Source organism: Bufo gargarizans, chromosome 8, assembly GCF_014858855.1.
Source record: "Bufo gargarizans isolate SCDJY-AF-19 chromosome 8, ASM1485885v1, whole genome shotgun sequence".
Taxonomy (NCBI): domain Eukaryota; kingdom Metazoa; phylum Chordata; class Amphibia; order Anura; family Bufonidae; genus Bufo; species Bufo gargarizans.
This window is the reverse complement of record NC_058087.1, coordinates 168757391-168784229: the sequence shown is the minus strand read 5'-3', so window position 1 is coordinate 168784229 and position 26839 is coordinate 168757391. Positions and strand designations below refer to the sequence as shown.

General features: G+C 43.9%; 1 protein-coding gene across 1 annotated transcript in view; it reads left to right on the top strand.

Annotated features, from left to right (window-relative positions):
• The first annotated feature begins 607 nt into the window (after positions 1–607).
• The window catches only part of LOC122945474 (interleukin-17A-like), a 41373-nt gene continuing 15141 nt past the window's right edge, over positions 608–26839 (top strand). Inside the window, exon 1 of the mRNA XM_044304541.1 lies at positions 608–760. Coding sequence (XP_044160476.1) covers positions 608–760 — 153 coding nt within the window. The remainder of the gene's footprint in view (positions 761–26839) is intronic.

The window sequence follows — 26839 nt, the reverse complement described above, 5'->3', positions numbered from 1 at the left end:
CCAAATTGGCCGATGAACATTACGACTCCCGTCTACACGAACCCACGAACTACCGAGCCCCAGCACGGGTTGAACACAAAGATGTTTACCGCATGCCACCACGTACTGAATTCCGAGCCTCGGTGCCCGCGGGCCCCGCACGGTACTCAGGACCACCGAGTAACAACTCTGATCGCCCCAGACCGACCTGCTACCGATGCAAGCAACCAGGGCACCTCATGGCTAGCTGCCCCCTTAATGCACACCAGACCCCCCGGAATTATAATTACCCCCCTGGGTCATCTCGTCCTGCCCGGGCGCTCTGTGTTAACCAAGAAGCCCCTATGGAGGAATATTTGGGACCACTTCACGAAGCAGATCCGGTATATGCTGCTTCGGATAACCGCCAGCACCATCGGCAGAAGGTATGGCTCGAGGGCCGATCTACCGAGGGGTTAAGAGACACGGGGGCTACGATTACACTAGTCCAGAGCCATTTGGTGCCGGAGCACAAGCGATCAGGGCAGACTGTGGCCGTTAGAGTGGCGGGGGGGATGTGTACAAAATTCCGACCGCTAAAGTACATCTTGATTGGGGAGTGGGAAAGGGGTCCGTAAACGTGGGCATAATGGATAATTTACCTGCCGAAGTACTACTGGGCAACGATTTGGGCCCCATGACTTCTGCCTATGCTCCAGTGGACAACAACGAGGCAAACCCAGTGACTACCAGAGCCCAAGCCCGAACGGAGCAAGAACTATCACCGGTGCGGGAGACACAGGTAAGACCTACCCCGACCTCGACTGACCCGTTAGGTTCCATACCCTGGGACACCCCAGATGCTTTCGAGACAGAGTCTAAGACTGACCCGACATTACAAAAGTACCGGGAACGAGCAGAGACCGGAGGGAGCGGGTCAGATAACGAAACCTTTTTATGGGAAAAGGGAAAGCTGTATCGCTTGACGGAGAAAAGGGAGCAGCAGAGGCGACAGCTGGTAGTGCCCCACAAATACCGTCGAGAAATACTCAAGATAGGACATGACATTCCCTTGGCAGGCCACCTAGCTGTAACCCGCACACTACACCGTATTACTCACACATTCTTTTGGCCAGGGGTACACGCTGATGTTAGGACTTATTGTAAGACCTGCGATGTGTGCCAACGAGTAGGGAGGAGAGGCGATCACCCTAAAGCTCATTTAGTAAATATGCCCATTGTGGAGGAACCCTTCAGCAGGGTTGCTATTGACCTAGTGGGACCGCTGGCTACCCCTAGTCCCTCCGGTAAGCGCTACATTCTTACCGTAGTGGACTACGCTACCAGGTACCCGGAAGCTGTCGCCCTATCCAACATCCAAGCGGATACGGTAGCGAATGCGCTGGTGCAGGTGTTTTCCCGGGTAGGATTTCCGAAAGAAATCCTGTCCGACCGAGGCACCCAATTTACGGCCGAATTGACTCAGCAACTCTGGCAGGTTTGCAAAATTAAGTCCCTCCTGAGCTCTCCATACCACCCCCAGACAAACGGACTTTGTGAGAGGTTCAACGGGACCCTCAAACAAATGCTCAAAACATTTACTCAGGAATACCGAGACTGGGAGCGTTTTCTGCCACACCTCCTATTTGCTTATCGGGAGGTGCCCCAGGAAACGACCGGGTTTTCGCCCTTCGAGTTGCTCTACGGAAGAAAAGTACGGGGACCCCTAAACCTGATCCGGGAGCACTGGGAGGGAGAGATGGAGACTGACGGTGTCCCCATTGTGCCGTACGTGCTGGAACTCAGGGACCGAATGGAGCAATTAGCTAAATCAGTGCAGGCTAACCTCCAGGCGGCCCAGAGAAGACAGAAGGTGTGGTACGATCGGGGGGCCCGAAAGAGAATCTTTACCCTAGGACAAAAGGTGTTAGTGCTTAAGCCAGTTAAGACAGACAAATTACAGGCGTCCTGGCAGGGCCCCTATCAGATAGTGGAGAAAAGGGGAGACACCACCTACGTAATAGCTAGCTGCCATGACAGCAATCTTAGAAAGACATTCCATGTGAACATGCTCAAGGAATATCTTGAGCGGCCGGAGAACGTGACGGCCATATGCTGTCCCCCTCAGGAAGACCCCGACAGTCTACCCATTCCAGATCTGTTAGAAAAAAGTCCCCACGCAGATATAGTAGCTCAGGTCAAGATAGGGGACCGACTTAGCCCCACTGAAAGGGAGCAGCTTAACCAACTCCTGCAGTCCAAAAGCCCCACTTTCTCCCAGAAGCCAGGGTACACTACCTTAACCACCCACCAGGTAGATACCCCGGGACAAGCTCCTTTACGCCAGGCTTCTTACCGAATCCCCGAGGCAGTTAGGGCAGAGATGAAGAAGGAGATCGATGAGATGCTCCAACTCAAGGTAATTGAGCCCTCCGATAGTCCCTGGGCTTCTCCAGTGGTCCTGGTGCCCAAGAAAGATGGTACAACCCGGTTTTGCGTAGACTATCGGAGGCTCAATGAAAAGACAGTGACGGACGCTTACCCTATGCCCAGGGTAGACGAGCTACTCGATCGTATAGCCAGGGGAAATTATCTGACCACCATCGACCTCTGCAAGGGTTACTGGCAGATTCCCCTGGCCCAGGAGGCTGTCCCCAAGTCAGCATTCGTCACCCCGTTCGGCTTATATCATTTTAAGGTAATGCCGTTTGGGATGAAGAATGCCCCAGCTACATTCCAGCGCTTGGTTGATAGGCTCCTGGATGGCTTCCAGAGTTTTGCTTGCGCATACCTGGACGACATAGCGATCCACAGTGAGTCCTGGGGGGACCACTTAGCTCACGTAGGAATGGTTCTGGATCAGATCCGGACTGCGGGCCTGACTCTGAAGCCAGAAAAATGCCACTTTGGGATGGCCGAGGTACAGTACCTGGGTCACCGGGTGGGGTGTGGGAAACAGCGACCAGAGCCGGCCAAGATAGAAGCTGTTGCCAATTGGCCCACCCCCACCACTAAGACTCAGGTCCTAGCATTCCTGGGCACAGCAGGGTACTACAGACGGTTTGTACCAGACTACAGCACACTTGCCAAACCCCTGACTGACCTGACCAAGAAAAACTTACCTCGACAGGTCCTGTGGTCTCCCCACTGTGAAACGGCTTTCCAAGCTCTCAAACTTGCTCTTGTCAACGCTCCCGTCTTGGCGGCCCCAGCCCTTAACAAACGTTTTATCGTCCATACAGACGCTTCCATGTTCGGGCTGGGAGCTGTCCTCAGCCAAGTAGGCGAAGACGGAGGGGAGCACCGAGTTGTCTACATCAGCCGTAAGCTCCTGCCACGCGAAGTCAGCTATGCAGCGGTAGAAAAAGAGTGTTTGGCTTTGGTGTGGGCACTAAAGAAATTGACTCCCTATTTGTATGGACAAGAGTTCACTCTGGTTACTGACCATAACCCGTTGGTGTGGCTAAACCGGGTCTCGGGGGATAACGGCAGACTTTTACGTTGGAGTCTGTCATTACAACCCTTCAACTTCACCATTACCTACAGACCTGGGAAACAGAATGGCAACGCTGACGGGTTGTCCAGACAAACAGACCTCAGCCCAGCATAACCCGCGGTCTGGACAGCCTTAGTCTGCCCCGAAAAGGGGTCAGACAGTGTCTGCCAGAGTGTTCCACAAAAAGGGAGCACTGTTACAAAACTGTTAGTTACACTGTTACAAAACTGTTAATTACACTGTGTGCGGTCGGTCAGGACTTCAGGGACCCGTAACTCCCGAACCCTTGGACCGACGGAGCCGGATTTTGGATATGTTGTTCCCCTACACCAGGACTGTCTGAGGATACCGAATGTAAAGATGTACCCCCTGGTTTTGGGGTACATCCAGAACTTGGGTAACATTGTGTGTGGGTTGATTATGTTAAAGGCTTATCTGAGGGGAGGAGACGTGGGGGCTGTCCCAGACATGTAATTGTGTATTGTGGTAATCATGTAAATGTAGCCCTTCCCAGGGCAGGATTGCATAAAAGAAGGCCCCAGGTCAATAAACATCAGTCTTGCTTAACCTTCAAATCGCAGCCTCGACTCGTTTGTGGAGGGGGGAAAGATTATCCTAGCTGAAAGATCATTACCGGGATTGTTCTACATTTACAGGATCCTTCTGGATACCGAGACGAAGCGGCTCCTCTCTCTCTCCCTAAGCAGAGATCCAGACTATCCAAGCGGTCCAGCTCCCAGCTAGCCGGGGAGTAACCGTAACAATATGAATTGAAGAAGCCGTGGTCCGCTGAGATTCCTTTGCTATTGATTTGGAGTTCGCTCTTTTCTTGTGCGGATGATAAGTCGAGTGCCGATCCTTCCTACTTGCAGATGGCTTTATAGACAGTTAGGTGTCGGCAAAGCCCGGACCGGCACCTTAGATCCAGTCCGATGCTTGACCTCACCTGGCTGTCAATCAGTCCAGCAGCACAAGCTGGGAGGAAAATACCTTCCCCTCCAGGTCAGAACCTTTACTGTGTCACGATATTTACAGTTGGTATAAATTATACATCTCCTTGTATATAGTGATATGGAGCATGCTGGTATAACCTAGGCATCTCCTGTATATAATTATACATGTACAGCTGGTATAAGTTATACATATTCTTGTATATAGTGATATGGACCATGCTGGTATAACCTGGGTATCTCCTGTATATAATTATACATGTACAGCTGGTATAAGTTATACATCTTCCTGTATATAGTGATATGGAGCATGCTGGTATAACCTGGGTATCTCCTGTATATAATTATATATGTACAGCTGGTATAAGTTATACATCTCCTTGTATATAGTGATATGGAGCATGCTGGTATAACCTGGGCATCTCCTGTATATAATTATATATGTACAGCTGGTATAAGTTATACATCTCCTTGTATATAGTGATATGGAGCATGCTGGTATAACCTGGGCATCTCCTGTATATAATTATATATGTACAGCTGGTATAACCTGGGCATCTCCTGTATATAATTATACATGTACAGCTGGTATAAGTTATACATATTCTTGTATATAGTGATATGGACCATGCTGGTATAACCTGGGTATCTCCTGTATATAATTATACATGTACAGCTGGTATAAGTTATACATCTTCCTGTATATAGTGATATGGAGCATGCTGGTATAACCTGGGCATCTCCTGTATATAATTATATATGTACAGCTGGTATAACCTGGGTATCTCCTGTATATAATTATATATGTACAGCTGGTATAAGTTATACATCTCCTTGTATATAGTGATATGGAGCATGCTGGTATAACCTGGGCATCTCCTGTATATAATTATATATGTACAGCTGGTATAAGTTATACATCTTCTTGTATATAGTGATATGGAGCATGCTGGTATAACCTGGGCATCTCCTGTATATAATTATATATGTACAGCTGGTATACGTTATACATCTTCTTGTATATAGTGATATGGAGCATGCTGGTATAACCTGGGTATCTCCTGTATATAATTATATATGTACAGCTGGTATAAGTTATACATCTTCTTGTATATAGTGATATGGAGCATGCTGGTATAACCTGGGCATCTCCTGTATATAATTATATATGTACAGCTGGTATAAGTTATACATCTTCTGTATATAGTGATATGGAGCATCCTGGTATAACCTGGGTATCTCCTGTATATAATTATATATGTACAGCTGGTATAAGTTATACATCTTCTTGTATATAGTGATATGGAGCATCCTGGTATAACCTGGGTATCTCCTGTATATAATTATATATGTACAGCTGGTATAAGTTATACATCTTCTTGTATATAGTGATATGGAGCATGCTGGTATAACCCGGGTATCTTCTGTATATAATTATATATGTACAGCTGGTATAAGTTATACACCTTCTTGTATATAGTGATATGGACCATGCTGGTATAACCTGGGAATCTCCTGTATATAATTATATATGTACAGCTGGTATAAGTTATACATCTTCTTGTATATAGTGATATGGACCATGCTGGTATAACCTGGGCATCTCCTGTATATAATTATATATGTACAGCTGGTATAAGTTATACATCTCCTTGTATATAGTGATATGGACCGTGCTGGTATAACCTGGGCATCTCCTGTATATAATTATATATGTACAGCTGGTATAAGTTATACATCTTCTTGTATATAGTGATATGGAGCATGCTGGTATAACCTGGGCATCTCCTGTATATAATTATATATGTACAGCTGGTATAAGTTATACATCTTCTTGTATATAGTGATATGGACCATGCTGGTATAACCTGGGCATCTCCTGTATATAATTATATATGTACAGCTGGTATAAGTTATACATCTTCTTGTATATAGTGATATGGAGCATGCTGGTATAACCTGGGTATCTCCTGTATATAATTATATATGTACAGCTGGTATAAGTTATACATCTTCTTGTATATAGTGATATGGATCATGCTGGTATAACCTGGGCATCTCCTGTATATAATTATATATGTACAGCTGGTATAAGTTATACATCTTCTTGTATATAGTGATATGGAGCATGCTGGTATAACCTGGGCATCTCCTGTATATAATTATATATGTACAGCTGGTATAAGTTATACATCTTCTTGTATATAGTGATATGGAGCATGCTGGTATAACCTGGGTATCTCCTGTATATAATTATATATGTACAGCTGGTATAAGTTATACATCTTCTTGTATATAGTGATATGGAGCATGCTGGTATAACCTGGGTATCTCCTGTATATAATTATATATGTACAGCTGGTATAAGTTATACATCTTCTTGTATATAGTGATATGGAGCATGCTGGTATAACCTGGGCATCTCCTGTATATAATTATATATGTACAGCTGGTATAAGTTATACATCTTCTTGTATATAGTGATATGGAGCATGCTGGTATAACCTGGGTATCTCCTGTATATAATTATATATGTACAGCTGGTATAAGTTATACATCTTCTTGTATATAGTGATATGGAGCATGCTGGTATAACCTGGGTATCTCCTGTATATAATTATATATGTACAGCTGGTATAAGTTATACATCTTCTTGTATATAGTGATATGGAGCATGCTGGTATAACCTGGGTATCTCCTGTATATAATTATATATGTACAGCTGGTATAAGTTATACATCTTCTTGTATATAGTGATATGGAGCATGCTGGTATAACCTGGGTATCTCCTGTATATAATTATATATGTACAGCTGGTATAAGTTATACATCTTCTTGTATATAGTGATATGGAGCATGCTGGTATAACCTGGGCATCTCCTGTATATAATTATATATGTACAGCTGGTATAAGTTATACATCTTCTTGTATATAGTGATATGGACCATGCTGGTATAACCTGGGTATCTCCTGTATATAATTATATATGTACAGCTGGTATAAGTTATACATCTTCTTGTATATAGTGATATGGAGCATGCTGGTATAACCTGGGCATCTCCTGTATATAATTATATATGTACAGCTGGTATAAGTTATACATCTTCTTGTATATAGTGATATGGAGCATGCTGGTATAACCTGGGCATCTCCTGTATATAATTATATATGTACAGCTGGTATAAGTTATACATCTTCTTGTATATAGTGATATGGAGCATGCTGGTATAACCTGGGCATCTCCTGTATATAATTATATATGTACAGCTGGTATAAGTTATACATCTTCTTGTATATAGTGATATGGAGCATGCTGGTATAACCTGGGTATCTCCTGTATATAATTATATATGTACAGCTGGTATAAGTTATACATCCTTCTTGTATATAGTGATATGGGCATGCTGGTATAACCTGGGCATCTCCTGTATATAATTATATATGTACAGCTGGTATAAGTTATACATCTTCTTGTATATAGTGATATGGAGCATGCTGGTATAACCTGGGCATCTCCTGTATATAATTATATATGTACAGCTGGTATAAGTTATACATCTTCTTGTATATAGTGATATGGAGCATGCTGGTATAACCTAGGGCATCTCCTGTATATAATTATATATGTACAGCTGGTATAAGTTATACATCTTCTTGTATATAGTGATATGGAGCATGCTGGTATAACCTGGGTATCTCCTGTATATAATTATATATGTACAGCTGGTATAAGTTATACATCTTCTTGTATATAGTGATATGGAGCATGCTGGTATAACCTGGGTATCTCCTGTATATAATTATATATGTACAGCTGGTATAACCTGGGTATCTCCTGTATATAATTATATATGTACAGCTGGTATAAGTTATACATCTTCTTGTATATAGTGATATGGAGCATGCTGGTATAACCTGGGTATCTCCTGTATATAATTATATATGTACAGCTGGTATAAGTTATACATCTTCTTGTATATAGTGATATGGACATGCTGGTATAACCTGGGTATCTCCTGTATATAATTATATATGTACAGCTGGTATAAGTTATACATCTTCTTGTATATAGTGATATGGAGCATGCTGGTATAACCTGGGCATCTCCTGTATATAATTATATATGTACAGCTGGTATAAGTTATACATCTTCTTGTATATAGTGATATGGAGCATGCTGGTATAACCTGGGTATCTCCTGTATATAATTATATATGTACAGCTGGTATAAGTTATACATCTTCTTGTATATAGTGATATGGAGCATGCTGGTATAACCTGGGCATCTCCTGTATATAATTATATATGTACAGCTGGTATAAGTTACACATCTTCTTGTATATAGTGATATGGAGCATGCTGGTATAACCTGGGTATCTCCTGTATATAATTATATAGGTACAGCTGGTATAAGTTATACATCTTCTTGTATATAGTAATATGGACCATGCTGGTATAACCCGGGCATCTCCTGCATATAATTATATATGTACAGCTGGTATAAGTTATACACCTCCTTGTATTTAGTGATATGGAGCATGCTGGTATAACCTGGGCATCTCCTGTATATAATTATATATGTACAGCTGGTATAAGTTATACATCTTCTTGTATATAGTGATATGGACCATGCTGGTATAACCTGGGTATCTCCTGTATATAATTATACATGTACAGCTGGTATAAGTTATACATCTTCTGTATATAGTGATATGGAGCATGCTGGTATAACCTGGGCATCTCCTGTATATAATTATATATGTACAGCTGGTATAAGTTATACATCTTCTTGTATATAGTGATATGGAGCATGCTGGTATAACCTGGGTATCTCCTGTATATAATTATATATGTACAGCTGGTATAAGTTATACATCTTCTGTATATAGTGATATGGAGCATGCTGGTATAACCTGGGCATCTCCTGTATATAATTATATATGTACAGCTGGTATAAGTTATACACCTTCTTGTATATAGTGATATGGAGCATGCTGGTATAACCTGGGTATCTCCTGTGTATAATTATATATGTACAGCTGGTATAAGTTATACATCTTCTTGTATTTTGTGATATGGAGCATGCTGGTATAACCTGGATATCTCTGGAATTTTGGTTGTTGAGAAATGTAAACCTTATATCCCTAAATTATAATCAAATCTGAAAAAAAAAAATCTTCGGTATGCAAACATCGTCTTATCGGTAATTGTGTACCTGGACGGCTGCCAGATGCCATATATCTGCACCCACAGTTTAATTGATATACCATGTCCTGAAATCTAGGTCACAAAGTGATATGTAAAAAATCCTTAAGCTTCTAAATGACCTGATTTTACCCATTTTGATTTATAGTTCTGCTTTATAATCTATAGACAAGTCCTGGCATTGAGAATACGTCTGATATTGGGTTAGATCAGGTCAATAAAAGCATTTAAAGCTACACTGACCAAAAAAGATAAACTCAACACTTTCAGTTTTTCTACCATTTTGCATGAGCTGAACTCAAAGATCTGAAACATTTTCTACATACACAAAAGACGCATTACTCTCAAATATTGTTCACAAATCTGTCTAAATCTGTGTTAGTGAGCGCTTCTCCTTTGCCGAGATCATCCATCCCACCTCACAGGTGTGGCATATCAAGGTGCTGATTTGACAGCATGAATATTGCACAGGTGTGCCTTAGACTGCCCACAATAAAAGGCCACTCTAAAATGTGCACAGTTTTACCTTACTGGGGGGGGGACAGAAAACCAGTCAGTATCTGGTGTGGCCACCATTTGCCTCATGCAGTGCAACACATCTTGATCAGGTTGTTGATTGTGGCCTGTGGAATATTGGCCTGCAGTACGCCGCCCTGCAGGGTGAGTGATGGTGAGGTCACAGGGATAGTTACTAACCAAGGGTGTTTTTGGTACTCACAGGTTTTTATATACCCTGGGCAGGTGTACCGCAGTGATGGAGAGGCTGGCACATGGATCCTCTGGGGCACTCTCTGTATATAGGGACCAGGTCGGATGGTAGGTGAGGTGCCTTGGGTGTTGCAGGTTTAATGTGCCAATGGCAAGATCCCTTTAAGTTTGTGACGCCAGTGCCGGGAACGGTGGCACACCGATTTATTGTAGCAATAATTGAGGAACACAAGTTGTAGTAAACCAGAACTTCCTTTTACTGAAACAGTTCAACTATTTACAGTCTGTAGTTGGTTCCATATGTAAAAAGGTTGAATACAGACAGGCTTTATATAAAACGGCAGGCAAAGTCTTTGCAAGATACACAGAGGGCATAAACACTTACAGATCAGGCTGCACTTTTCCTCAGATCCTGCCTGGCTTACTCCAAGGCCCGTATGCCCTATTGCTGGCTTTATCCTTGGGTAGGGAAACCTTCCTCTGGTATATGTCTCCTTGCTGTAGTATATACTTCTGCCCTTCAGCTCTCTGTTTGGCTGGAAATAAACTTGGCTCTGCACTGCACCTTTAAGGGAACTTGATTTCTCAGGAGGCAAACTCTTCCCTGGATGGCAGCTTTTGAGCTTCTTTGCTCAGGAAAACTCAGGCAGGCTAGACAGCATTAACTAGCCTCCTGGACTATACTGCACTGCACTGACTCTTTCCTGTCTGGGCCTAACTATATATACTAGGGGTTCCCTAGCTCCCTCTACTGTCTAGGAGGAGGAACTACCCCTAAGAGGCCTGATACAGGAGATAATAGGAAAAGCACATAAAAACATCAAATAAAGTACAATGACCATGTTCCACAGGAGGTGGAGAATAACGTGGCCATATTGACCCTTGTGTAGTGCCCACATTTACCTAGTGGGACACTACGGGTCCACTCCTCTTCAATAGCTGTGCAAAGTTGCAGAATATTGGCAGGAACTGGAACACGCTGTCGTATACGCCGATCCAGAGCATCCCAAACATGCTCAATGGGTGACATGTCCGGTGAGTATGCTGGCCATGCAAGAACTGGGATGTTTTCAGCTTCCAGGAATTGTGTACAGATCCTTGCAATATGGGGCCAGTGCATTATCATGCTGCAACATGAGGTGATGGTCGTGGATGAATGGCACAACAATGGGCCTCAGGATCTCGTCACGGTATCTCTGTGCATTCAAAATGCCATCAATAAAATGCACCTGTGTTCGTTGTCCATAACATACGCCTGCCCATACCATAACCCCACCGCCACCATGGGCCACTCGATCCACAACGTTGACGTCAGCAAACATCTCACCCACACGACGCGACACACGCTGTCTGCCATCTGCCCTTAACAGTGAAAACCAGGACTCATCTGTGAACAGAACGCCTCTCCAACGCGCCAGACGCCATCGAATGTGAGCATTTGCCCACTCAAGTCTGTTACAACGAACTGCAGTCAGGTCCAGACCCCGATGAGGACGACGAGCAGAGGAGCTTCCCTGAGACGGTTTCTGACAGTTTGTGCAGAAATTCTTTGGTTATGCAAACCGATTGTTGCTGCAGCTGTCCGGGTGGCTGGTCTCAGACGATCATGGAGGTGAACATGCTGGATGTGGAGGTCCTGGGCTGGTGTGGTTACACGTGATCTGCGGTTGTGAGGCCGGTTGGATGTACTGCCAAATTCTCTGAAACTCCTTTGGAGACGGCTTATGGTAGAGGAATGAACATTCATTGCACGGGCAACAGCTCTGGTAGACCTTCCTGCAGTCAGCAGGCCAATTGCACGCTCCCTCAAACGTTGCGACATCTGTGGCATTGTGCTGTGTGATCAAACTGCACATTTCAGAGTGGTCTTTTATTGTGGGCAGTCTAAGGCACACCTGTGCAATATTCATGCTGTCTAATCAGCACCTTGATATGCCACACCTGTGAGGTGGGATGGATTATCTCAGCAAAGGAGAAGTGCTCACTAACACAGATTTAGACAGGTTTGTGAACAATATTTGAGAGTAATGGGTCTTTTGTTTATGTAGAAAAATGTTTCAGATCTTTGAGTTCAGCTCATGCAAAATGGGAGCAAAACCGAAAGTGTTGCGTTTATATTTTTGTTCAGTGTATGTGCAATGTACGGTACTTGATAAGAAAACCTCATACAAGGAGGCAATGTCTGCAAGTAAATTGTTAGGAGAAGGATCTTGTTTGGTGTATACATAAGAGCGTGGAGCAGGGACGTAAAAAAAGTCTGGTGGAGCATGTGCACCCGGTGATGTGGGGAAAAATATATTCACTGTTCCAGGTGAAGTGAAGGTTAGCTACAAGTCTGTTATGGACATTTAAAATTCAGAACTGTAGGGGTCACTCAACTATAGAGACCTTCATAGAAACTGTGACCATTGATACAAGGTTAGCCTGGAACTGAAATTTTGACTTTTGTTCAGCCTTATGGAAGTCGACTTGAAGTAGTCCACCTGGAGATCTGCTGCTGTCCTGTACTAGGTGGTAGATGAAGTCCTATAGTGGTAAGTGGAGGGTGAACATGCCTGCGTAGCTGCTCTCCCTTCACAGCGGGTCCTACCTCTGATATTCTCTCCTATCAGACATTTGTGGCATATCCTATCGATATGACATTAATGTTTCAGATGGGAATACCCCTTTAAAGGGACCTTCTGGGATTACTATGGTTTATAACAGATCTGCTCATGTAGTTGCTGACCTCATGTACATCTCTCTCCATGATTTTTGGACTCTCCTGATCCGTTTTCACCAAGTAAACCCTTCACTCTGGTTTGTTTCTATCTTATATGTAACACTTCCTGTTGCTGTATCCAACCAAACCCATGATGCACTTCTCCTTCCTCTGCCATAGCTACAGCCTAGCCCCTAAGGCCCAGCTAGTTTATAGCTCCTCCTACCCAACTAGTTACATAGACACTTCCCTATCATTGCAGGAAATAAAAAAAAGTGCTGCATGAACGGAAGATAGGATTAATAAAGGTAAAAGAAATACATTACAAGATTACAGTGACCGTCATAAATCATTATTTTAAAGGATGTTTATGGAAACTAAAAAACCCATTTAAGGTATGAACGCTTAATTTAACTATCTCATGCAAGCCTTAAAAAGATTGACGGTTCAGTAAACAAAAGTCAAGTTTGATAAATGTTACTTATAGTTAAAAATGGTAGTTTGATAGGAAATTAATCAAGTGGACCACAGCTTATGGTACATACAGTACAGACCAAAAGTTTGGACACACCTTCTCATTCAAAGAGTTTTCTTTATTTTCATGACTATGAAAATTGTAGATTCACACTGAAGGCATCAAAACTATGAATTAACACATGTGGAATTATATACATAACAAAAAAGTGTGAAACAACTGAAAATATGTCATATTCTAGGTTCTTCAAAGTAGCCACCTTTTGCTTTGATTACTGCTTTGCACACTCTTGGCATTCTCTTGATGAGCTTCAGGAATGAAATGGTTTTCACTTCACAGGTGTGCCCTGTCAGGTTTTATAAGTGGGATTTCTTGCCTTATAAATGGGGTTGGGACCATCAGTTGCGTTGTGGAGAAGTCAGGTGGATACACAGCTGATAGTCCTACTGAATAGACTGTTAGAATTTGTATTATGGCAAGAAAAAAGCAGCTAAGTAAAGAAAAACGAGTGGCCATCATTACTTTAAGAAATGAAGGTCAGTCAGTCCGAAAAATTGGGAAAACTTTGAAAGTGTCCCCAAGTGCAGTCACAAAAACCATCAAGCGCTACAAAGAAACTGGCTCACATGCGGACCGCCCCAGGAAAGGAAGACCAAGAGTCACCTCTGCTGCGGAGGATAAGTTCATCCGAGTCACCAGCCTCAGAAATCGCAGGTTAACAGCAGCTCAGATTAGAGACCAGGTCAATGCCACACAGAGTTCTAGCAGCAGACACATCTCTAGAACAACTGTTAAGAGGAGACTGTGTGAATCAGGCCTTCATGGTAGAATATCTGCTAGGAAACCACTGCTAAGGACAGGCAACAAGCAGAAGAGACTTGTTTGGGCTAAAGAACACAAGGAATGGACATTAGACCAGTGGAAATCTGTGCTTTGGTCTGATGAGTCCAAATTTGAGATCTTTGGTTCCAACCACCGTGTCTTTGTGCGACGCAGAAAAGGTGAACGGATGGACTCTACATGCCTGGTTCCCATCGTGAAGCATGGAGGAGGAGGTGTGATGGTGTGGGGGTGCTTTGCTGGTGACACTGTTGGGGATTTATTCAAAATTGAAGGCATACTGAACCAGCATGGCTACCACAGCATCTTGCAGCGGCATGCTATTCCATCCGGTTTGCGTTTAGTTGGACCATCATTTATTTTTCAACAGGACAATGACCCCAAACACACCTCCAGGCTGTGTAAGGGCTATTTGACCATGAAGGAGAGTGATGGGGTGCTGCGCCAGATGACCTGGCCTCCACAGTCACCGGACCTGAACCCAATCGAGATGGTTTGGGGTGAGCTGGACCGCAGAGTCAAGGCAAAAGGGCCAACAAGTTCTAAGCATCTCTGGGATCTCCTTCAAGACTGTTGGAAGACCATTTCAGGGTGACTACCTCTTGAAGCTCATCAAGAGAATGCTAAGAGTGTGCAAAGCAGTAATCAAAGCAAAAGGTGGCTACTTTGAAGAACCTAGAATATGACATATTTTCAGTTGCTTCACACTTTTTTGTTATGTATATAATTCCACATGTGTTAATTCATAGTTTTGATGCCTTCAGTGTGAATCTACAATTTTCATAGTCATGAAAATAAAGAAAACTCTTTGAATGAGAAGGTGTGTCCAAACTTTTGGTCTGTACTGTATGTCCTTAAAATGTCTGTCTACTGTAAAGCAGCACATAGCGGTTCTCTTCTCGAAACCTGTAGCCTCCTGCAGCTTTCCCCTGGTCCCTCCTGAGTGTCCTTCTGTCACTCAAACGACACAGGGATCACTCCGTTAACATATCCGTATCACGGAATTAACAAATTGTATTCATATGTACATTTTTACAATCAGCCTACCTTCAAGGGCAACCTATAGACTCAGACCTATAGTTCCTGTAGGTAAATCTATCCCTGAATAGAAGTTTTCTTTCATGGTGATGGACTACGGGATGATGGTGGATCATCTGTCCAGGTGACAGAAAAATTAGCGCATTGAGAGATAACATGGCTGACAGGAAGTGGCTGACAATAACTTCCTGTACTTGAAAGGAAGGGCCCCAAGACTGCACATAGTGACTGTTCATTGGGAGCACAGTCAAGTTTAATTTTATGATGGAGGTACTCCGCTTTAAATATTGTCAAGTTCATGAAAAACCATTTATGCAGACCTTCGTGTTATGGAAAGTGTAAACTACGTCAGTAATAGCTATTATTAGAAGGCTGTGGTCATGTCTGTAATAGGGTTCAGTGTTCACATGTAACCACCTACGTTTCCGCTATGGCAGAAATCAGTGCCGAAAGGAAAGTTCTTTGGTGCTAACAGCAGTTTTTATCATCATTAACTCATATGAAAGGCTACTTTCACAGATTGGAAACTCAAAGGGGACCTCTCACCTCTTCTGACATGTCTGTTTTAGTAGCTACCACCAATTCCCATGAAATAACAATTCTTATGGCTCTATGTTGTGCCATCCCTCTATAATTCCTGCTAGAAATGTATGATTAAATTGCCAGCAGTCTGCAATTAAGGTCCAGCTGGGTGTTACTGGTTGGTGGGTGTGTCCCTGCACAGTCTGACACTGGCAGAACTGATTGATTAGTGTCAGACTGTGCAGGGACACACCTCCAATGGGTAACATCCAGCTGGAGCTTTATTTCAGACTGCTGACAAATAATTCATAAACTTCTAGTAGGAATAATAGAGGAATGGCACAACATACAGTCATGAGAATAGACACTCTAGAATTGCTTTTGCATGGAGAATGCAAGTAGGTACTAAAACAGACGTGTCAAGAGAGTTGATTGCTCTGCTTTGAATGTAGCTGTGGAAAACATCTAAAACTGTCCCTATGTTGTAGGTGGGTCCACATTAGCAGGAGGTTGGCCAACACAAGTAGACAGGTATGGTCACATTGCTGGTGCAGGGAACCTGATGCCACAGCTAATGATAGATTTTTGCACATGTTATGTTTTCTAATGTGTGATTAGGTATAAGACTATGTTATTTAACTGTTATGTATTATCTGGTTGAACCATCGCTAGGCTGGGGTGGGCCCAACACCTTGGGCTTGGCCCCTTCCTGTAAATCAGTAGTTAGTCTGTGAGAGATATAGTGGATGTTAGCAGTCCTGTGAGCATGCAGACAATAGCTGTGGCCCAAAAGAGATAAAAACTCCAGTAACCTTCCTGACTGAGTGCAACAAAGGAAGAATTTACAGATAGTTAAACAGCCAAATTGGACGGTGCGAGGAAGCAGACTGTGGAGGTAACGCTCATACTTTGGCTATTGGACTCCACAGCTCCTTGGCTGAGTTTCAAGGCCTCAGGTACCCAGTCATACAAGAGAGAGACAGATTAAAGGTCTGTGGTCTACACCCCACAGTGGGCATTGTGGAAAGAAATTTTAAGAGAATACTGTTCTCTAAGGCTGGACTAGAGTGAAGCATAGCCGTATATACAAAAGTTCATCTGGATGAGGTACATGGTAGGGATCGACCGATTATCGGATTTACCGATATTATCGGCCGATATTGAGGATTTTGAACGCTATCGGTATCGGCATTTATTTTGCCGATATTCTGATAGCGTATGGGGAACACAGATCGCGCTGCTGACAGTGCTCTCCGTGCTGTCAGAATCACATAGCCGGCTCCCGACCTCTATGAGCAGTAGCTGCGATCTACGGTAGTTAACCCCTCAGGTGCCGCGGATCACAGCTATTGCTCATAGAGGTCGGGAGCCGGCTATGTGATTCTGCAGCCAGCTCCCGCCTCCTGTATATGAATAAATGAGAGATTAAGCTTCATTGGTGGTGCAGTGCACCCCCCCAACCCCAGTATTAGACATTGGTGGTGCAGTGCGCCCCCCCCCCTAGCCCCGCCAGTATTAAGCATTGGTGGCGCAGTGCGCCCCCCAGGCCCCCCCCAGTATTAAGCAATGGTGCGCCCCCCACCCCAGTATTAAAAACATTGGTGGCGCAGTGCGCCCCCCCACAGGATCCCCTCTCCCCTGCTCCTCCGATCGGAGTCCCAGCAGTGTAATCCTGGGGCTCCGATCGGTTACCATGGCAGCCAGGACACTATTGAAGCCCTGGCTGCCATGGTAAGCTCCATGCTGCTCTGTGCACAAAGCACAGAGCAGCAGGGACAGTGTGAGCTCCTATTCACCCTGATAGATCTCTATCAGGGTGAATAGGACAAGGGTTCTAGTCCCTAAGGGGGCTAAAAGTTAGTAAAAAAAACTAAAAATAAAAAGGTTACAAAAATAAAAATAAAACACCAAAATATTAAGTATAAATGAAAAAGAAAGATTTACAAAAAAAAAATACACATTAACAATAAACATTAATTTTCAGCAGATTTGTGTAGGAATTTTTATTTTTTTTTCAAAAATGAAAATTCCCAGAATATCGGTATAAATTATCGGCTATCGGCCTGAAAGTTCACAAATTATCGGTATCGGTATCGGCCCTAAAAAAATCTATATCGGTCGATCCCTAGTACATGTAGCTAAATTGAGAATGTGCATCCACCTTAGTTAGGTGGACATAGAATTAAGGAAAAAGTGCTAACAGCGGGTGGAGCATACAGTGGCCATACTGCATTTTTAATTACATGCAATTACAAAAGTATTCAGACCCAGGTTCTAGTTTGAAAAATTTTGAATACTTATTTTTTTGGCGGGACAGCCCCTTTAAGAAAGGTAGAAGTCAGCCTAGGCTCCTGTACATATTAAAGACACCTAGTTTAAAAAAACGTATACCTTTAATTAAAAAAAGTAACAAAGTTGCAAAAGAAAAAAAAAGTCCAATAAAAATGATTAAATAAAAGCTGCAAAACCACAAAAAAGCAAAACATATTCAGTATTAACATCATTTTTACAACCTGTCCTATAAATTTTACGTATCATTTGAGGTGAAAGCTGTAAAAAAACACAATAGAAAGATTAAAAGGTAACCAATATTGACTCTAAAGTGGTGCCAAAAAATTCTACTAGTTATTTCTCCCAGTCCTTTAGACTAAAATTGCCTTTAGACAATCCCGTTTAGCTAAAAGGGTCACTTTACAATAAGTTGATCACAGTGAACTATTATTATAATCTGTTGGGAACCCTGGCACTAAGTGTTCAATTTTCCTGCAGTGCCCCCACAGGTGAAATTAAGTATTACACTACAGAAATCAGTGGGCCTGTGTAATGCAGGACCGAACAGAGAGAGACTTGTAGCTACTCTTGCAGATGAGGGTCTTGAATGGGATCCCCCATTTTTAAATCAGAATTCCCTAATTGGGCACTAAAACAGGAGTTCTAAACAGGACATCCCCTTTAAGAGGTTAAACCGTGGTAAATATCTTATCTCTAAAGGCAATTACTATAGTACTGTATCCCCAGATAAGTCGTCCAGGTCCTTGTACTGCATTTTTCTTTTATTATTTCTAGGGCACGACCTTATGGATTTTTAGATGGTGTCCTGATATGACTTTTTGTCATGTACGTATAATGGTCAGGAGGACTTTATGAATAGTTTTTGCAGTATGTAGCAGCTCCATCATACCGCAAAGACCGATCTGTGAACTTTTTTAATATACTTCGATAAAGGGAAAGGAGCTGAGAATCAGTGACATGACCGTGCTGGATGATGGCAGTCGGACTAGACGCAATGTCAATACGAAGTGCCATTAAAAGGCACAGCAAACAGTCTCTCCACCATGTAAACAGTAATAAAACCAAGTGCCAAATACTCCTTTAAAATCAATAATCATGTATAAAAGACTGACATGACTAGAAATTGAATTTTAGGTCAAGTCATTTGATTACATCTATAGATTGGCTTACGTGCAGACTCCCATAGTCCAAAAACAGTCAGCAGTCAGTGTTTGGACTGCCATGAGGAGGAGGTTACAGGGAGGCAGCGGACCCAATGCATAGAGGTGTTGGTGGTAGTGCTGATGGCACTTCCTTGCCACGGTGGTGGCAGTAAGGGTAGTGGTAGCTACAGTGGCACTCTAGGCAAATACAGAGCAGAGAATCGAAAGGGGGCGAAGGAGCCCACCATGAGATACAGTATCACAGTCTGATACATATTGCGTAGAGGGTGAGGACTATGACAATGATTATGGACAGGACCTGTGAGCCGGATCGGGGTGCCGAGGAGAAGACATCAGAGGAGAAGGGTGGTGGCCGCGGTGGGAATAAAGAGCAGAGGCGATGTTCGACCAAAACATCCAAAAGAACTGTCAGGGCCAGATTTCCTTCTATTGTGGTCAGCTCGGGAACTGGTGATGCCGCTAATACTGTGGGCGCAGGCTCAAAACGTGCCAGACTTAGGCCAAGCTCGGTTGCCTTTAGTTCTGTGCAAGCAACTCCAATATGGCATTTTCTTTCCACAAGGTCGGCACACAAAACCACAGCTGTGTGATAAGACCTGAAGGATTAAAAAAGGCTGTGGGTATTCAGACACAAACATAGCTACCAGGGCTCTATTGCAGCACATGAGGGGCGGACTGGGAACTTAAAGTGGCCCTGGAAAAAATACTAAAAGTGGCCCAGTTTTGTAGTCAGGTCCAAATTGATGGAAGGCAGGGCCAGCAATACCATATTGTTGCACATTATACCACCCCAACAGAGCCAAATACCACAGTCCATCACAAAATACTGCCAGCAGCACAAAATACATCCCCAAAAATTTCCACTGGCCAGAAATGAGGAAGGCCCAGGTGGCCCCCTGGGCATCTGCCCATTTTAAAATTTCCCTGTAAGGTTTATGGCCAATCCGCCCCTGGGTGGCATCACCTGATCCAGTGTGAAAATAGAACTGCTCAGCATTCTCAATCAGAACAAGTCTGTCCTCCTTCTCCTTGGTCTTCTTTGTGGCAGTCAGCCTACACCACCAACCAGTACAAGTGTCTTTGTCATCATCATCAGCTGCTACTTCTCCTGCTCAGACTTCTCTTCCTCCTTGTCCTCCGTTCCATCATGAAACATTAATAACATGATGTGTGGCCATGAGGAAGCTATTCGCGACCAGCAATTAGATTATGTGCAAGCTGATCCCCCACGGCCAAGTTGCTGGACGTTCAGTTGCTACTGTTCCACTTCTGCGCCTTTGCCTAAATTTAATTTTTCTGGCCTCTGGCCTGGAGGAAGTGGTGGGACTCTTGGTGTGTGCATGTCATATGGACAGGCATTCTGAACTCATTAAATCGGTTTTCCAGGATCTAAGACAATGAAAATACTTAACTATTACTTTATTATAAATATATTCCCAAATACCTTTTATTAGTTATAATGGCTCATTTTGTCTAGGAAGCAATCATTAGGAGAAATAAAGTGGCCGCCGTCCTATTAGCACACATAAAACATGTCCTAATCACACAGGAGGACAAGTTACTTCACAACACTGAGCTAAGGAGCTGCCTCATCCTCCTCTCTGCTCTGCTTGTCAGGGATTATGGTCCTGAATACAGATAATATGATCTTCAACTGAATCTCTGTAGGAATGGAGTTCATGAGGAGACATGTACAAAGAGGAGTAGGGGATGTTGCTGATAAGCAGCACTTGTATGCAGTCTCCATTAACACAGCCCCACAATACCACAGTCTGTCCTGTCTGTCCTCTCTATACTTTATACCTTAGGATGAGGCAATTCTTTAAGTCAGTGTTGTGAAGTAACTTGTCGTGCTGTGTGATTAGGACAGGTTTTGTGTGTACTAACAGGACGGCGGCCATTTTATTTCTCCTATTGATTGCTTCACAGACAAAATGGGCCATTAAACTAATAAAAGGTATTTGGGAATATATTTATAATAAAGTAATATTTAAGTATTTTCGTTTTCTTGATTCCTGGAGAACCCCTTTAAGGCATGATTTTTATACTTCTTCCCAACAAGCCACTGTTTTTTATCCCATACGGAGAGTGTTTGTTTAAACTCCATCTGCCCCCGATAAGGGACAATTTTTGTAAGCTTTGGAATATGAAAAAGTTTGAGACCTGTGCTGGTGCTTTGTGTTTTCAAACTCGCTGTTTTTTAACGTCATCAACTATGCATTTACTCTTAGCTATGTATGTCGGTGTCACTCAGACATCATTTACTATTGCTATCATTGCATTCACGAGGGGGGGGGAGCAAAAATTCATAAAAGTTAACAAAAAAAGGCAATATCTTAATTCTAGCAGACTAGAGGGTGTTATATACCAATTTACCAAATAGAATTGATTCAGGTCTGAACTTTTTGAAAAATTGGACAAACCTGAAACAAGCCAAATCTCAAAAGGTTCTCTCATCTGTAACTAAAAGCTTTGTGACTCCAACTGCTAAGCACTATGCATCATGCTGGAGTAGGTTCAGCTAAAGTGTCCTCGTCATTGCCGCGCCATCCTCGACTAATGTCCCAGAAAAGGATCAATGGCCATACATAGAACTGACCCTCTAACAAATATAGGTATACGGTGACTCCTTTTTGGATTGCAGTCGGTTTGTGAGCCCCAAGGGCTGGGACTAACGTGAGTGAATATATTTTGTAGGATCCTGAAGTGCTGAGATTTACACGTGCCACTACCGGATGTGTGAACAAAGGTCTAATAATAGCATAAAAGTCATTCATGTTGACTTGACTATAGCTCTATATTTAGAAAATTGAGGTGGTTCTTTGGTACGCTGCCATTTATCTCAAATTTAGGTCTCGCACTTGTGCTTTTAACCACTGAGGCTTTCTTGACTGAACTTTCCAATAAGTTTACTGAAATCATGACATAAACAATATGTTTTTCTGGTCTCCTGCTGTGCATTAATGGAAAAAATAAAGCAAGTTCAGCAGATGGTAAAAAAAAGTCGCAAAAATGTAGAGTTCTGTGGTCTTACTGTGAATTTCTTCTCTTAGAATGGATGCTATAGTGATGTCCCATATATTGTAAAATCACAGAATGGGCTCAGGAATACTTCCAGAAACCATTGTCAGTGAACACAATCCACCGTGCCATCTGCCGTTGCCAGCTGAAACTCTACAGTGCAAAGAAGAAGCCATTTCTAAGCAAGATCCACAAGCTCAGGCATTTTCACTGGGCCAGGGATCATTTAAAATGGAGTGTGGCAAAATGGAAGACTGTTCTGTGGTCAGACGAGTCACGATTCAAAGTTCTTTTTGGAAATCTGGGACGCCATGTCATCCGGACCAAAGAGGACAAGGACAACCCAAGTTGTTATCAACGCTAAGTTCAGAAGCCTGCATCTCTGATGGTATGGGGTTGCATGAGTGCGTGTGGCATGGGCAGCTTGCATGTCTGGAAAGGCACCATCAATGCAGAAAAATATATTCAGGTTCTAGAACAACATATGCTCCCATCCAGACGTCATCTCTTTCAGGGAAGACCCTGCATTTTTCAACAAGATAATGCCAGACCACATTCTGCATCAATCACAACATCATGGCTGCATAGGAGAAGGATCCGGGTACTGAAATGGCCAGTCTGCAGTCCAGATCTTTCACCTATAGAGAACATTTGGCGCATCATAAAGAGGAAGGTGCAACAAAGAAGGCCCAAGACGATTGAACAGTTAGAGGCCTGTATTAGACAAGAATGGGAGAGCATTCCTATTTCTAAACTTAAGAAACTGGTCTCCTCGGTCCCCAGACGTCTGTTGAGTGTTGTAAGAAGAAGGGGAGATGCCACACAGTGGTGAAAATGGCCTTGTCCCAACTTTTTGGGGATTTGTTGACACCATGAAATTCTGATTCAACATATTTTTCCCTTAAAATGGTACATTTTCTCAGTTTAAACTTTTGTTCCGTGATTTATGTTCTATTCTGAATAAAATATTAGAAGTTGGCACCTCCACATCATTGCATTCAGTATTTATTCACGATTTGTATAGTGTCCCAACTTTTTTGGAATCCGCTTTGTATATGTAGTATATGTATCCCTGTGACTAGAGTTGAGCGAACACCTGGATGTTCGGGTTCGAGAAGTTCGGCCGAACATCCCGGAAATGTTCGGGTTCGGGATCCGAACCCGATCCGAACTTCGTCCCGAACCCGAACCCCATTGAAGTCAATGGGGACCCGAACTTTTCGGCACTAAAACGGCTGTAAAACAGCCCAGGAAAGGGCTAGAGGGCTGCAAAAGGCAGCAACATGTAGGTAAATCCCCTGCAAACAAATGTGGATAGGGAAATTAATTAAAATAAAAATTAAATAAATAAAAATTAACCAAAATCAATTGGAGAGAGGTTCCATAGCAGAGAATCTGGCTTCCCGTCACCCACCACTGGAACAGTCCATTCTCAGATATTTAGGCCCCGGCACCCAGGCAGAGGAGAGAGGTCCCGTAACAGAGAATCTGTCTTCATGTCAGCAGAGAATTAGTCTGCATGTCATAGCAGAGAATGAGGCTTCACGTCAGCCACCACTGCAACAGTCCATTGGCATATATTTAGGCCTAGCACACAGGCAGAGGAGAGAGGTCCCGTAACAGAGAATCTGGCTTCATGTCAGCAGAGAATCAGTCTGCATGTCATAGCAGAGAATGAGGCTTCACGTCAGCCACCACTGCAACAGTCCATTGGCATATATTTAGGCCCAGCACACACACAGGCAGAGGAGAGAGGTCCCGTAACAGAGAATCTGTCTTCATGTCAGCAGAGAATTAGTCTGCATGTCATAGCAGAGAATGAGGCTTCACGTCACCCACCACTGCAACAGTCCATTGGCATATATTTAGGCCTAGCACACAGGCAGAGCAGAGAGGTCCCGTAACAGACAATCTGGCTTCATGACAGCAGAGAATCAGTCTGCATGTCATAGCAGAGAATGAGGCTTCACGTCACCCACCACTGCAACAGTCCATTGGCATATATTTAGGCCTAGCACACAGGCAGAGGAGAGAGGTCCCGTAACAGAGAATCTGTCTTCATGTCAGCAGAGAATCAGTCTGCATGTCATAGCAGAGAATGAGGCTTCACGTCAGCCACCACTGCAACAGTCCATTGGCATATATTTAGGCCCAGCACCCAGGCAGAGGAGGGAGGTCCCGTAACAGAGAATCTGTCTTCATGTCAGCAGAGAATTAGTCTGCATGTCATAGCAGAGAATGAGGCTTCACGTCAGCCACCACTGCAACAGTCCATTGGCATATATTTAGGCCCAGCACACACACAGGCAGAGGAGAGAGGTCCCGTAACAGAGAATCTGGCTTCATGTCAGCAGAGAATCAGTCTGCATGTCATAGCAGAGAATGAGGCTTCACGTCAGCCACCACTGCAACAGTCCATTGGCATATATTTAGGCCCAGCACACACACAGGCAGAGGAGAGAGGTCCCGTAACAGAGAATCTGGCTTCATGTCAGCAGAGAATCAGTCTGCATGTCATAGCAGAGAATGAGGCTTCACGTCAGCCACCACTGCAACAGTCCATTGGCATATATTTAGGCCCAGCACACACACAGGCAGAGGAGAGAGGTCCCGTAACAGAGAATCTGGCTTCATGTCAGCAGAGAATCAGTCTGCATGTCATAGCAGAGAATGAGGCTTCACGTCAGCCACCACTGCAACAGTCCATTGGCATATATTTAGGCCCAGCACACACACAGGCAGAGGAGAGAGGTCCCGTAACAGAGAATCTGTCTTCATGTCAGCAGAGAATTAGTCTGCATGTCATAGCAGAGAATGAGGCTTCACGTCACCCACCACTGCAACAGTCCATTGGCATATATTTAGGCCTAGCACACAGGCAGAGCAGAGAGGTCCCGTAACAGACAATCTGGCTTCATGACAGCAGAGAATCAGTCTGCATGTCATAGCAGAGAATGAGGCTTCACGTCACCCACCACTGCAACAGTCCATTGGCATATATTTAGGCCTAGCACACAGGCAGAGCAGAGAGGTCCCGTAACAGACAATCTGGCTTCATGTCAGCAGAGAATCAGTCTGCATGTCATAGCAGAGAATGAGGCTTCACGTCACCCACCACTGCAACAGTCCATTGGCATATATTTAGGCCTAGCACACAGGCAGAGCAGAGAGGTCCCGTAACAGACAATCTGGCTTCATGACAGCAGAGAATCAGTCTGCATGTCATAGCAGAGAATGAGGCTTCACGTCACCCACCACTGCAACAGTCCATTGGCATATATTTAGGCCTAGCACACAGGCAGAGCAGAGAGGTCCCGTAACAGACAATCTGGCTTCATGTCAGCAGAGAATCAGTCTGCATGTCATAGCAGAGAATGAGGCTTCACGTCACCCACCACTGCAACAGTCCATTGGCATATATTTAGGCCTAGCACACAGGCAGAGCAGAGAGGTCCCGTAACAGACGATCTGGCTTCATGTCAGCAGAGAATCAGTCTGCATGTCATAGCAGAGAATCAGGCTTCACGTCAGCCACCACTGCAACAGTCCATTGTCATAAATTTAGGCCCAGCACCCAGGCAGAGGAGAGAGGTCCCGTAACAGACAATCTGGCTTCATGTCAGCAGAGAATTAGTCTGCATGTCATAGCAGAGAATCAGGCTTCATGTCAGCCACCACTGCAACAGTCCATTGGCATATATTTAGGCCTAGCACACAGGCAGAGGAGAGGTTCATTCAACTTTGGGTAGCATCGCAATATAATGGTAAAATGAAAATAAAAATAGGATTGAATGAGGAAGTGCCCTGGAGTCCAATAATATATGGTTATGGGGAGGTAGTTAATGTCTAATCTGGACAAGGGACGGACAGGTCCTGTGGGATCCATGCCTGGTTCATTTTTATGAACGTCAGCTTGTCCACATTGGCTGTAGACAGGCGGCTGCGTTTGTCTGTAATGACGCCCCCTGCCGTGCTGAATACACGTTCAGACAAAACGCTGGCTGCCGGGCAGGCCAGCACCTCCAAGGCATAAAAGGCTAGCTCTGGCCACGTGGACAATTTAGAGACCCAGAAGTTGAATGGGGCCGAACCATCAGTCAGTACGTGGAGGGGTGTGCACACGTACTGTTCCACCATGTTAGTGAAATGTTGCCTCCTGCTAACACGTTGCGTATCAGGTGGTGGTGCAGTTAGCTGTGGCGTGTTGACAAAAGTTTTCCACATCTCTGCCATGCTAACCCTGCCCTCAGAGGAGCTGGCCGTGACACAGCTGCCTTGGCGACCTCTTGCTCCTCCTCTGCCTTGGCCTTGGGCTTCCACTTGTTCCCCTGTGACATTTGGGAATGCTCTCAGTAGCGCGTCTACCAACGTGCGCTTGTACTCGCGCATCTTCCTATCACGCTCCAGTGCAGGAAGTAAGGTGGGCACATTGTCTTTGTAGCGTGGATCCAGCAGGGTGGCAACCCAGT